The sequence below is a fragment of the Thamnophis sirtalis genome, unplaced genomic scaffold (genome assembly GCF_051295495.1).
Source record: "Thamnophis sirtalis isolate CommonGarterSnake01/CBP01778 unplaced genomic scaffold, rThaSir2_p1.2 scaffold_1, whole genome shotgun sequence".
Lineage (NCBI taxonomy): Eukaryota > Metazoa > Chordata > Lepidosauria > Squamata > Natricidae > Thamnophis > Thamnophis sirtalis.
The window spans coordinates 36208871-36224070 of record NW_028261381.1 but is presented as its reverse complement, the minus strand read 5'-3'; the positions used below and the strand labels follow the sequence as shown (position 1 = coordinate 36224070).

At 37.1% G+C, this 15200-nt stretch overlaps 1 protein-coding gene across 1 annotated transcript in view; it reads left to right on the top strand.

The window, feature by feature from the left end:
* The window catches only part of KIF5C (kinesin family member 5C), a 90880-nt gene extending 77418 nt beyond the window's left edge, over positions 1 to 13462 (top strand). The window contains exons 21-26 of the mRNA XM_087710656.1: positions 247 to 307; positions 1958 to 2029; positions 3654 to 3758; positions 5866 to 6082; positions 7804 to 7905; positions 9708 to 13462. Coding sequence (XP_087566782.1) covers positions 247 to 307; positions 1958 to 2029; positions 3654 to 3758; positions 5866 to 6082; positions 7804 to 7898 — 550 coding nt within the window. The 3' untranslated portion in view covers positions 7899 to 7905; positions 9708 to 13462. The remainder of the gene's footprint in view (positions 1 to 246; positions 308 to 1957; positions 2030 to 3653; positions 3759 to 5865; positions 6083 to 7803; positions 7906 to 9707) is intronic.
* The last annotated feature ends 1738 nt before the right edge of the window (positions 13463 to 15200 follow it).

Genomic DNA, 15200 nt, shown 5'->3' with positions numbered 1-15200 from the left:
ATGTCCAACCCACACCTGGCAATCGTGAACTTTTAACATGATGTCATTTATATACATTATATTATGTATATTATATGCAGCCCAAAACAATTCCTCTTCACTCAATGTGGTGCAGGCAAGCCAAAAGATTGCACACCTGTGGTTTAGACATTAGAAGATGATCTGGCTTAATGTTTTGCAGTTTGGGGACTCTTTGTATTTTGTATTTGTATTTTCTGAGTTGTACACTTGTTTTTTTTAATCTAGATTACTTAATGATAAGAGGGAACAAGCAAGGGAGGATCTTAAAGGACTAGAAGAAACTGTGGTATGTATTAACCGAATCATAGTTGTATTCCTGAAATAACTTTCCAGAAAAGAGATTATAATTTGAGGGCATTGTGTCAGAAATACCCGAGGAAATTCCCATTGCCAATTATCCTGATAAATGATCCTGGTATGGTAGGGGCATTCACTTTTTGCATGTTTCCTATACTTTGTATCTCATAAGAACTGATTCAGGTTGCTACAGATGGTCCAAAATTCAATAACTCATTGGTTGACATACACTAGTCACTAAAATCGCACTATAAATATCTTGTAGGCCCTGCAGTGGTTAATGATACGTTTCTAAATTTACTTCAAGATGCTTGACTTAGAACATCCTGTATGGCTTTTTACCGAGGTACCTGCAGGATTGCTTATTAAATCCTGTGGAGAACCCATGTGAGGAAGCCCTGGAAGGAGAAGTTGCTTGTGAAGAGAAATTGAGGGTGGGAGGGAGACTTTCTGTTAGAGCTCTCAGCTGATTCTGATACCACAGATTGTGGTATCTTCCTCAGTTGCCTATGGGGGTTAGGGGTTACAGAAGTAAAGAGGAAGGAGCGAAGGAAACAGTTCTCCATTGCTATTCCATCCCTGTGAAACAAGTTGTAACCACCAAAATCCAGATAATTCCCATCCTTGTCATCTCCTGGAAAGCAGTTAAAGCATATATGCATGCTATATAGTGTGCAAGAAAGTGCAATTAATATATATATATTTAAAAAAAAATAGAAATGGTTATCCCTCAATCAGTTAACAGTGATCTGTGAACAATTATCTGTGAAAATCTGTGAATTTGTCAGTGATTCACAGTTGTTCAACAGATATGGTGTTTCCCCAAAAATAAGACAGGGTCTTATTTTCTTTTGACCCCCAAAATAAGTTCTTGGCCTTATTTTCAGAGAGGTTTTATTATTTTTGAAGTGCAGGAGGTGGCGAGTGTGATCACCTCATGGCTGCTGCTATATTGCAATATTTTCGGGGAAGGCTTATTATCTGGGGAGGTCTTATTTTCAGGGAAACAGGGTAACTGTTAAACAATTGAGGGCTAACCACTTTTTTTGGTTTCACTTTAGCTGCTGTAATACCACAGTAGTTTATTTTATTTATTTCTATCAGGCCTTTATTGTTTTTACAAATAACTCAAGATGGAGAACATATCCAGTACACCTTCCTCCTCTGATTTTCCTACAACAACAGGCCTGTGAAGTGAGTTGTGCTGAGACAGACTAACAGGCCCAATATCGCCCAGCTGCCTTTCATGACTAAGGCAGGACTTGAACTCACAGTCTCCCACTTCCTAACCTGGTGCCTTAACCACTAAACCTGGTTCTGCAGTGCACTTATACTACACTATGATTTACCTATAGTTAAAGTACTGTTATTGGTGTGCTTGGATAACTTTGCCTTTGTGTTTCTGTTTAAAATGATCTGTATTAGGTAGAGGTGTCTCGAGTGGGAGATGAGGGACAAATGAAAAAAATAGCAGCATGCATATTGTGATGCAAGCACCACTACTCTTGAACATACATTGTGACATTGCAGAGATGCACATAAGGGACAGAAATTGTCACCATCATTCTGAAGAAATGCTAAGATTCTGTAGAGAATTCTATTCCCCCCCCCTCAAATTTATGTATATGTCTATTTACAGGCTCGAGAACTTCAAACTCTTCACAACTTACGTAAACTCTTTGTTCAAGACCTCACCACCAGAGTAAAAAAAGTAAGATAAAATCTTTGGCTGAAAGATTAGAATTATGCTAAAAACATCATTTTGCTTTGGTGAAAATGTTTGTCAAGCTATCTGTTGAAACATAATTGCTTTTAATATATCTTGCTTGCATTGGAATATCTGAGAATAATTGCATGCACTGATAAATATCATTATCAAATAATTTCAAAAGCTTGGATTATAAACATGACTGGAGGGAATGTATAATGCTAACTTTACACATAGGCATATTGTTGTAATTTATTCATTAAGGGCAGTCTAAGTCCAGGTACAGTGTACTTTTATATTTTGATACTTACATGAAAATAATAAAAGTGTTAAAGGTGTATTTCAGAGGGAAAAACATACAAAATTGTATGTTTTTGCCTTCACTAAATAAACTAAAATTAATCCAGAGGATGAGGAAAGTCTAACTCCTCCTTAGAATATTTTTGACTTTATACTGTTGTTTCAATCAGTATAACATGTAGTTGTATTTTGGACTATAGTTTTATGGTTATGAAAGAGTAGAGCAAGAAGGATTAAGGAAAAGGTGGTTCATATTGAAATACAGTATTAAAATCTCTGATACAATACTTCAAGCATAAGGTCATGAAGAGGAACCAATTTAATTTTTTTTAAAAAACTTACAATCTTCATTGTAAAATAGTCTCGGCAGGAATGTTTCCACTTTGTTCCAAATTTATTTGCAATGCTTTTCACTACCTCTTAAACTTTCCTTTAAAAAAGGAGAATAGATACCAATTATTTCAGAATGTGAAAACTTTTTGAAATAGTTAAAAGCATTACTTCAATAAATATTTTAAAAAGTAGCTATTGATTTGCCAGTCTGGTGTATAATTATTACATTACTCTGGAAACATTTCATAATCTCTATGTATTTGACCTTAACTGTAACTCCCCAAATCTCTCCTTATGTCTCAAGCAAGTACTCTTGTTCAGTCAAGAGTTCGGTTGGAATAGAAAGCAGAGGATGACTGATGAATGTGAAAGGTTTAAATTACTAGACAACCAGTGACCACCATTTCAGAGATATTTCCTTACCAGATTCTTCCAAGTCTTTTACAATGACAGAACTTCTGGTTTACTAGCTTCACTGGAAACATTGGGACACATTCAGAGATGTAGTGGCCTTGAAAACGGCCCATGTTGCACTACATAACATCAGCCCAAAAAATGTCTTATGACACTTTGCATTATGTCATAAACTGTTCTATGATAATTTTTATGTCATAAAACATTTTATAAAACTAGCTAAATTTCAATACTAGGGCAGTCATGGATTTTGAACCTTTCTGTAAGCTAACCCAATTGAGGTACCTTGGTTTAAAAACTGTTACATCCAGTTAAAGGTTAAGGAACAAGAGTCTTAGTAGTATGTAAATACACTGAATCATTTGAAAGGATTAACTTGGGACTGTGTAACTTTTCTTAAAGATTTCCCTGTTGTCTTAAACCATGCCAATTATAACAATGTAAATTATATCCAGAAATCTAAGAATTACATCTAGTTGAATGCTTTATGCTTATCCCAAGTTAAATTTCATAGGCAATGTAAGTTTTTTGTTGCTGTTCTCAACCATCATTTAATTTCTGTATTGTTTGCTCGGCATAGAGTGTGGAATTGGACAGTGATGATGGAGGTGGAAGTGCTGCCCAGAAGCAGAAAATCTCCTTCTTGGAAAACAACCTGGAACAACTTACAAAAGTTCACAAACAGGTAGGAGTATCATTACATCGGTCATTTCTACCCTGTGGTTTTCCTAATTTGTCTAAATTCAACAGCTGCAGAATAAGGAGACTGGAAAAACAAACCTTACATAATTGTGTATAACAGTTGAGTTACAGCTCTTTCAAGAAGACATTTGAGCACACTTATTTAAAGTAAAAATGGAATTTTCAATCAGTTTATAAGAGCCTTGCCAGATGAGCCAAAAGGCAGCACCTGAAAATCAGATAAAATCAGATAAAAAGGGGGGAGCCGCTAGTTCACCTGTCGGCTGTGACCAGGGGGGCATTTGCCCAGGTTCGCCTGGTGCACCAGTTGCGTCCCTACCTGAACCGGGAGGCACTCGCAACAGTCACTCATGCCCTCGTGACCTCTAGACTGGACTACTGCAATGCGCTCTACATGGGGCAGCCCTTGAAGAGTATTCGGAGACTTCAACTCGTCCAGAATGCAGCCGCGCGAGCAATTGTGGGTGCACCTCGGTACACCCACGTTACACCTATCCTCCGCGAGCTGCACTGGCTACCGATCGGTCTTCGGATACGCTTCAAAGTGCTAGTCGTAACTTATAAAGCCCTTCATGGTATTGGACCTGGGTACTTGAGAGACCGCCTGCTGCCAATTACCTCCCAAAGACCCGTTAGATCACACAGAGTCGGCCTCCTCCAGGTTCCGTTCACCAGCCAATGCCACCTGGCTACTACCCGGGGGAGGGCCTTCTCTGTGGCAGCTCCGGCCCTTTGGAACGAACTCCCCGCGGAGATTCGGACCCTCATCTCTCTCCAGGCCTTCCGGAAAGCCGTCAAAACCTGGCTGTGCCGGCAGGCCTGGGGTTGATGAGTTCCCCTCCCCTCTCGACTTGTATGGTTGTATGATTATTGTTTATTTTAATCACGTGTATTGTGTTTTCTGTTCCCTTCTCCCCCTTTGAGTCCCTCCCGGAGAAGGGCGGCATACAAATAAACTAAATCTTAATCTTAATCTAGTTGCATATTATGTTGAATCCTCTGTTTTTTACAACAGAGCTCTTCAACTTCTTTTAATTCAAATTGGATTTTTAGCAGGTTTCTACCTTGGAGCCCACAGACAAATTGCATAATGTACCTAACAATATCAAAATGGACTAGAGTGTGGTACTTCCAATGTTGTTGAACTACAGCGCTCAGCATCCCTAACTGTCAATCATGTTAGCTGAGGCTTTTGGGAATTGAATGTTAGCCACATCTGGAGAGCCCGAAGTCCCTTATTCCATTTCAGCCTTTAAGAATTTGAGTGACTTTGATGGGGCATGCACTAATGAACAATGGTCAGTGTGAAAAGCAAAGTGCTGGTTAGCTTGCATCACTGACTTTACAGTATCAATATTATATCCTTTGCATAAGGATTGCAAAAAAAGTTCTATGTGGTGGAGGTTTTGGTGATAAGCAGAAATTTGTTTACCATAGGCATGATAATGAGTGTGTGCAATGGAGTTATCAACTGAGCTTTCCTGAAGTTTCAGAGATGATCTCCCATTAGCCCGGGAAGCACAGCAAGTGGCAAAGAACTCTGGGGACTGTAGTCTAGACTTAAACCTAGAAGTTTTACCTGTCCTTATTATGCAACAATTTATTGCACCAAATATCATTGCTCTTTTTGTCTTATGGAAGCCCTATATATAGCTTGCAAGGTTTAAATTAGTGTTTTTCTTCCCTCCATGCTTTTCTTTCTTTTCTTTTCCCTCTTCCTGTTGAAATTACAGGACTGAATAAAACTGTTGTCAAGCAAAATCAATACAGACAGTGCTAAAAATGCCAAAAAAATGGGGGAAATGACATTAATTTCTTTATTTGCTTTTATCAGTATAGTTCAGTTTACAGTGTGTTTTCCAATACACTTTAAACTGATAAAAATTGCAAAATGTACATTAAATTTGGAGCATTTGCACCCAAGAAATATCATCCAAACAGGCTATGTATCTTTTAAAGTATTATTTACTTATTGAAAATAATAAGTATTTAAAAAATTTAGGTTCTTATGTGTATGATATTGTAAAAATCTTGTGTTTGTGTGTCATATTGTAAAAAAAAAAAAAGATGAGTCTTTCCATCTTTTGCAGCTGGTACGTGACAATGCAGATCTTCGTTGTGAACTTCCAAAGCTAGAAAAACGACTTCGAGCTACAGCAGAGAGAGTGAAGGCCTTGGAAAGTGCTTTGAAGGAGGCCAAGGAGAATGCCATGCGGGATCGGAAACGGTACCAGCAAGAAGTGGACCGCATTAAGGAGGCTGTCAGAGCCAAGAACATGGCAAGACGAGCCCATTCCGCTCAAATTGGTATGGATTCTGCCTCCTAATACAGAGGAATCCTTGATGTATAATCATAATTGTGTCCAGAGTTTCAGCTAATAAGCAGGGCAGTTGTTAAATGATTCATGTCTGATTTTACAACCTTTTTGCCATGGTTGTTAAGTGAATCACATGGTTGTTAAGCAAACTCAGCTCCCCCCACTGACTGTGATTGTCAGAAGGTGGTTGAAAAAGGCACAAATGATGATAATCTGACTATAGGATGCTGCAACTACTGTAAACATGTGCCAGTTGCCAAGTGCCCAAATTTTGTTCATGTGATTGTGGGGATGCTGCAACAATTGTAAGTGGTTATAAGTCACTTCTTTCAGTGCCACTGTAACTTCAAACAACCACTAAACAAATGGCTGTAAATCAAGGATTATTTATAAAATACTCCAAGCTCACAATAAATTCAGCAAATACCATGGGTTTATAGATTTTTTTCCTGGGGAAAATACTTCTATTTTTAGGTATAAATGACTATCGGTTTTAGAAGAGCATTCCTGAACAGTGACTTCAGGAGTTTTATTACTTTGTGAGTATTAACTTGAATTAAATTTGATGAGTTTCAAAGCAGTTGAGTACCAAAGTAGCACTGTACTTTCAATCTCATGTTGCAAAGTACTGTGTGCTCAGTTGTTTTGCTTAGTCCTCAACCCATTTTGATACAAAAAGTTTGTCCCGGTTCTTGTTGTTTGTTTGCTACTCAACATACAAGCTAGAACTTTTCAGTGCCAGCTTTCTTGTGACTCACTATATTATTCCTTATGGGAAAAATTCTTTGGTACTCATTGTTTTTGGTACTCATCATACCTCCTGAAGCCAATCAATGATGGGTACTGCGGTACCACTGTACAAAAATGCAACATTTTTTGAAGCTGCTCAATGAGACTTGCAGAAAAATGTGGCTGTGTTAAGTGATTCGTAGAGAGATGTTTGGTTCTTAGTCCCACATATTGTGAAGGATTATATTCAAATACTTTGCACGTCCCTCAACTAGTTGTCACGTCTTCACTTTATAAATAAAAAATAGCAACAGAAGACTTCACTTTGCTAGTTTTTTTATTTTTTTATTCATAGATAAACATACCCATTATCTCTTGTTCATACTGTTGTTGCAGCATTAACCATCAAACACAACACCTTTAATACCTCTGCACTTAGCCTGAACCCAAAATGCAGTTTTCATATAATTTGTCCAGATATATCTAACCAAGTAGTTTCTGTGGGATACATGAAATTGATTATTCCTACTACCTATTAATTTATTGTATTCTGTCATCTTGATGATATTAATAGCTTTGTCAAAAACCTAATTTACACTATTGGTTATTACACTTGTAGTTTTGCTATAGTACTTGAAGTGGTAGTGGGGGATTCATATAACTGATTATTCCTTTCCGTATTAAAATACTTGTAGGAGAAATTCTTCCAACTCCAGAAGCCAAGAGAGGAGAATAACAAACTTTTTGAAAGCAGATAAAAAGACAAAATCAATTTGAGAACAAAAACAAAGGAATCTATGGTATTTTTCAATGAGAAAGAATTTATGAATTGTATATTATTGTTTGGAATATCTGTGGCATTAGCACTTTAAGTTTCCCACAGAGGAAAAAAAATCAGGTTATGATTGTTTGGAAGAAGAGTAGTCCACTCCTTGGCTTAAAACAAAAAAAATTCCTTGACTTTGCTTTTTCTCTTTGCAGCCAAGCCTATTCGCCCTGGTCATTATCCAGCATCATCTCCTACAGCCATTCATGCCATTCGGGGAGGTGGTGCATATTACCAAAACATGAAGTAAATAACAGGTAAGTACATAGGCATTTGTAAGTTACTGTACATACTTACAGTCTACCAATATAGGTTCAGAAAGATTTCATAGCTCAGTCACAATAGGAAACTTATCTTCACCAATCCTGAAGGTCTTGAAGAGGGACAGCTAAGATAAGAACAGCCAGATTGAAGACCAGACTTGCAAATAACTCAGCTTGATCTGGGAATATGTTTGTTAGTATGTATTGTATGCCCAAGTAGACATCCCTCTAGACCAGAGATGGGGAACAATTGCCCTTTATGACTTGTGGACTTCAACTCCCAGAATTCCTGAGCCAGCATGGCTGGCTCAGGGATTCTGGGAGTTGAAGTTTACAAGTCATAAAAGGGCCATAGTTCCCCACCCCTGCTCTAAACCATTAGAAATATAATTACTTTTCCAAGACAATCCATTGAATAGCTGGACTTGAGGATGAATCTGAGTTTACTCTTTGCCAGTTCTAACTCAATATCCTTATTTTAGTGTTTAGTATCCTTATATAAGTAGTCAATTTGAGTGCAATTCAAAATGAATAAAGCTTGAGAGAGTTTAGATCAAACACACACTAGAGCTGTTGTCTCCCTTCTTCTGATTTGAGGAACTTTTGCTTCATCTTTTGGGGCACCTGATCGATAGAACAAAACAGACTGTTCTTTTCAGCAGTCCCAAACCACTGCTTGGTGCAATTTCTAGTATTCTCCCTTTCACCTACCTATTCCCCAAAACTTGACTTGTTCTGCAATACATTTGATTAAACTTATTATTGCACAATATATTCTTGTGTTGTAAGTCTTGGTTCATGGATTATTATTGGATTGTCAGATTTTGAGTTAATTTTGTAAAGAAAAAAATGGAAAACTCCTTTGAATGAATTGTAGATCTAGAAGCTTTTTACAAATATAAACACACAAAACAATTTCCAAAGCTCGTTTCCCCCCCTCAAGCAATCCCATCTTGTATGAAGGTTTCTGTTTGGCAGCCCCACATTTATTTATTTATTTATTTATTTATTTATTTATTTATTTATTTATTTATTTATTTATTTATTTATTTTAAAATCCTGCTTTTTTATTTTTATAAACAACTCAAGAATACATACTGTATTTTTCGGAGTGTAAGACACACCAAGATTTTGAAGAGGCAAATTTAAAAGAAAAGTTTTTGCACTCTGCAGACCTCGCAAAAATGGGCCTAATCCTAACCCTAACCTTTTTTTTGTCAAAAATAGGCCATGCATAGCCTTTAGGAGGCTTATAGAGTGCTCCTGGAGGTTGGGGGGCCAAAAAGCAGCCTGGTTTTGCTAATTTTTATCCTCCCCAGCCCCCAGGAGCATTCTGGAAGCCTCATAAGGGCTATGCACGTCCATTTTTGTGAAGGGGTGGGGTTTCGGGAGGTCAAAAATGCTGTATTCAGTGTATAAGATGCACCCAGATTTTCAGCTTCTTTTTTGAGGGAAAAAGGTGCGTCTTATACTCTGAAAAATGCGGTACCTAACATTCCTTCTTCCTTCTATTTTCCCCACAACAATCACCCTGTCAGGTGAGTTGGGCTGAGAGAGAATGACTGGCCGGAGGTCACCCAACTGGCTTTCATGGCTAAGGAGGGCCTAGAACTCACACTCTCCTGTTTTTTAACGTGGTACCTTCACCAGTATACCAAACTGGTTTTCTCCATATGATGATTATATACTTTTTGAAAACAAATTAATGCACAAAAAGCTATTCTAGTATTCCGCTATTCTGCTCCTAAAAATATGATTTGCACTAACACATTTTATGTCTGTCTATTTTTTTCCAGACTGACCAGATGGTACTTGGCATGTGGAAAGTTGTCATCAATTCACTACTACTTTTTTTTACAGAGAACTGGAACTATATTTCTGTTCGTTGTACATGTTCTATAGCCATCGGCAATGCACCGGTTTCAAATGTTTCAGCTTTGTCCAATCTCCATATGTACAGAAGTGTGTCCAATACACTTTTCCCTTTCCAAACCTTGTACAGTGTATCTAACACATTATCCTAGGGTAATGATACCCAGAGTCTGCTGCTCAATCCCTGTCATTGACTGACTGCATTTTACCCCTCTGTGCCATTCTTGTGGAAGATTCTGTGCTTGCACTGATGATGTTTTGTTCTGTTTTAAGTATTTTGGTGCATCAGCAAAAATGTGATACCCAAGAATTAGCCATCGAACAACCATAGCAACAAACCAGATGATTTGATTCCATCACTGGTTTTTTTTTATTTTCTGTGTAATATGTGCATCATTTTATATTTTTAGAAATTGACAGGGTGCAGCTATATAGTTTGAAAATAGCCTCCCGCCCCAATCTGCTTTCTAAAAAAAATTAAGTACCTCAAATAGTTCATTTTTATTACCCTGGTGAAATGTTGAATTTGTTTTAAAAGGGTAGAGATGAAAAGCTAAATAATGAGTACATTTGCTTGGTAGAGATCAGATAACAGTAGACATATAGAAGGATGAACATGGTTAGCATAGTTTTAGTCTTAAAAGCCAATGATCATGTGGGTATATCATAATCTCAAAGTTTAGGATTTGATCTATAATGTCTCTTATGGATCTTCAGGTGATTATGCAGAAGCAATGGTTTTGATTAATATGAATATTAAAAGTAAATTTAGAATAGTGGGTGAAAGTCTAATTTCTCCTTGATTTTCAGAGATCATAGTAGAAGTCAGAAATGTGGGGAAAATTCTGCTCTAATAAGATTAAAAACCCTTTTCCAAAGGGTTGACTAGGAATAGGTATGCATGTTTAGAGTGCAGAGCAAAAGCAAAAAGGAAGAATGATTGAAATAATGTTATAATCCAGAGCATTCATAACATTAGATGCTAATACTGAACCTTATGGCAGTCTGCCCAAGAAGATGGTATAGTACACCCTCATTGTATTCTTACTTAATGACAGACATGAAGTGTTAAGTTGTATTTTAAGTGGAAAACATGGATAACAAGGCAGATAAACAAGATAAATCCGCAGCTTAATGTGTCAGTTATATTTATTTTGCATATGTTTTAGATATATACATTGAAAACCATGCATAGAAACATGCTTTTTCAAAAGAATATGAGGTTCAAAATGATTGAATTTCAATGTACATTCATTCCATTCTGTCACTGTGGCTTTCACTAAAATTAACTGTAAATTGGGAGCTGCTAATTTTTTTGGGAGGAAATACTTTTACCTAAAAAGCTATTCTGCTTATAAAGCCTTTAGAAAGATGGTTATCAGATATTTTATCACGATGTAGGTTAGGCATTCTCGACTGTAGCAAAGATGATTGGATCTTATTTAATTTATTAAATATTGCACTAATTGTGAGGGAAGGGAGAAACTTTTGTGACGTGTTTAATGAAATACCTTATTTTGCATTTATTTTATTTCTTTTTGTAAATGTTTGTGTTTTTAAATATTGTTACACATGTATATTACATTGTCCACCACTTGAAATGTGAATTTGCCACATTCACAATCCCTTTTTCTGGGATTAATGAGGCCATCTTTTTAGTTGCAAATTGTTGAACACCAAGTTATAGGCACACACATGACTACACGCATAATGTTCCCAATTAGTTAAAAAAAACAACACACACACACAACCTGAACAATGTTTGAGGAAATTTCAGCTAGGACATCCTAATAGGAAATATTCTAAATATTCCAACTAGAATGTGCATCATGGAGGATGTTTCAAGCAATCTCACTATAACTATTTTCATAGGCAGATGAGCTCTTACAATGCACAGTTAATGAGGTTTTATTTTAAAACATATTTTAAACAATCCTTTTTGTGCATTTAAATATTGTTTAAGATGTTTTGATACTGTGAATGCAAGCACTACGCCTGATCAATCCCCACTGATAGGAAATGAGAACAGGATACTGTGTTTTGACATTAAGCACTTTTGAAATTAAAAATTGTGAGGTTAACATGATGCTTATATTAGGATGTAAGGAAAAGTTAGCTTTGATGCCCCAGAATTGTTAGTTGCTGATCAGCCAGTCAGTTCTTCTAACTTAAGTCTCTCCTTGACTGAGGCCTCAAAACAAATTTTTCCAGTTTGGGTCAAAGATGTCAGACTGCCTTCTGAAATGGGACACAAAGACACAGTATATTGCAATGCTTATGGATGCATTTTGAAAATGAGCCACACACTTTTATTATGTTGTTGACTCACTGCTGCTAGAATTGTTTTGTGTGATATTTCTAAGCCATTCTTTTAAGTTTTTGATGCTAATTTTACAGTATGTTTGTATTGCTTCCTAAATTCCAGATATTTGATTTACTCTTTAAAAAGTCCTTTTCTCCTTTGCTTTTTTTATAGTTATAGTTAGCATTCTTTAAATGATAGGAAGATATAGAGTTTAATTCTTGAAAACTCAAAAAGTATGTTATGTACTTATAGAATTTTCTGACTGAAAGTGAAACTCATTTCTAATTTCAATCATATTTTCTTTATAGTTGTTTTTATTTATGTACCTCCTTAGGATAACTTTTTAATTTAGCCTTCTGCCACTGAGACAATGGAACGATTTTGATCACACTTGCTACATTCTGCTGAATTAAGTTAAGAATAGATTAGTCTGAATTAATTAGCTTGACATAATGTAAACTCTACTAATATCTAAAAGCTGGCTTTTTAAAATCTGTTCCCATAGTCAATGAATGAAAAAGAACATGTGACGTATTTTGTTACTTCATTTATAAATGAAAGTACCAGTACTTCCTTTCTTAAAAAACAACACAATCCCAAAGCTTATCTTTCATGTAGCAAATATATATCTTGTTTATTAGGTTTATTCCACAAAGGATTACTGTAATTTTGGGGGGGTCTCATTATAGGCTGTGTTGAAAAACAGGTTGTGCAGTGTAAGCTGTAGCTTACTGGTGGTGAATTGGCCCTAAGCCTTCATAGTCTGAGGCAAGAATATGGCTATGTTTTCGAAATAATGAATCTGTTCACGGCAGAATTGTGGGATGATGCCTTATTGGAAAGCAATCTGTTATTGTTTCCTATAATGCCTTTTTGAACCAAGAACACAAAGGATGATTGTTTTTTTAGGCACCCACACAAAACTATTTCTAAGATTGTGTCTTACATCTAAATAATTGTGTCTGTCATTTTTTAAAGCTTCTTTTAATAGTGGACAATGTGAAGGAAGAATAGGGATTGAGGCATTCTGTAGAAGTATACATGTCTAGTTTGTAACGTGTGTAGTGTGTATTCCAGATGTGTATTCTCTGGGACCTGTGTATCTGTACAATAGCTTGTTTTAGGGAAAAATGAAATGTGGATCCTTTTTCTGATGGTTACAATCTCTGTGGCAATTTCCACTATTGCATAAAAGATGCTGTAATGAATTAAGCTCTATAACAGCAAACCTAAATCTCCCCTTCCTTCTCTATAGTTAAGTCTTTGGATCTTGGTTCTCAAATACTATCTATCAAACTGTATGGATACACTCGCAGACTGCATGATGTATCATCCAAAACCTGTTTAAGTAGAAATAAAATTGAAGTAAACTCTTTTGTGGCTTGTGTTTAACAGCAGTGATGATTTTGGTATTTTTGTCGTCTTAGCCCTGTATTCTTGGTGTCTTCTGTGGAAATCTTTTGGTTTGACAAAGGTACAGAACAGCTAAGCAGATGCATTGAATATTTTTACACTGATTATTCCTCATTATACACACTGATAAGGTTTGGGTGATTTGGATGTTAGACTGAAGTTCAGAGGCAAACAATTCTAAGTACTGGCTTGCCTAGAACTTTTCCAATCCTTTATTATGTTTATAAATAACTCAAGTTGGTGAGCATGCATAATATATCCTCCTGTTTTCCATAACAACCACCCTATGAGGTAGGTTGGGCTGAAGGTGACTGGCTCAAAGTCATCCAGCTGCCTTTCATGCCTAAAGTGAGACTAGAACTCAGTCTCCCGTTTTCTGACCTGGTTCTTAGCCACTAAACTATCTTTGAGATTGAAACCTACCCAAGTCTTTCAGATTAAATATACCACTCCAAAATTCAAGCCGAGGCATTTCCTATATGAATGTTAGCAATAGAGATACTTAAAAAAAAAGCAGGAGCTTTACAGCATCATTGCCAGCCCAAGTTCAACATTTATTAGTCCTCTTGTGTCCTGTAATTGCTACTGCTCCATACAGACTGTTTCATTTCCACTAGGTGGCAGGCTGTTGACAATTTAATCCAAGTGTTCTGGGGTTAATCCGTAGATTAGGGGAAACTCCCATTAAAAAATGAAATTTATGAACAATTATAACAATATATTTCAGCTAAAATATGCCTTTATTTTTTCATAGCTAAAACCATTTTAATTTTTCTTTCCTACATCATTTCTTTGTACGAGTACACATATTGTATGTTTAAAATTAGCTTGCCACTATTTCTCAAGGCTGATTTTTTTTTTTTTGCTATGATGTAAACAAATGCACAGATGCATGCATAAAATCATATATTGTCTGCATTCTCACTGAAGAACTGTATGAGGAAGCTTTCTTCTATTTCATGTTCTACAAAATATTGATATTGCTATTTTATTATCAACAGTCTTCAGTTGGGGGTAGTGGCAAATTAGAAAATGGGGGGGGGATCCCAGAAAAACATGTTAAACGGGCAAATATAAATTAAGAGTGGAACAGATTAAATAGTCTAAACCACTAAAAGTACATTTGGCTGGCAAGGATGGGATACAACTTCTAACTAGATCCATTTCCGCCAAATTCAGGTTTGGCAGAAGCTCCTGCAGGGAAAGCTTAAAAGAGTTATGGGAATGGCCATCTTCTGAGCAAGTTTGACTCTTGCTGTTAGCTCTTCTGTTATCTTTCTTTTCTCTCTCTCCTTCCTCTTCCCCTCTCACAGCGTTTGCTGCTATGGGTTCAAAGCCGGTTTGGAGTCGGCTTTCCGAGCCGCCTCCTGAACAGTTACAGTACCCAAATCAGGAGCCCTAACCAGATTCACTTAGCCTAGAACCCCTCAGGCTAAGAAGCAGAGAGTCGGACCACCTGGCCTCTCCCACTCGCGGAACGCGGTCGCGGCTGCTGGTTGCCCCTTCCACCCCACTTGACTTTTAGGCGACGCGGACCGCCCCTGCCGCGCTCCGTGCTTCCCCGAAGAGCTCTTCGGCGACCAAAAGTTGCCGTTGCCAGCACAAGACGCCTCATAAGAAGCCGTTCAAATCTGGGACTTGGACGAACTCAACGGAGGGGGCGCGGGTGGGTGGGTGCGCCCTACAATTCCTCCAGCGC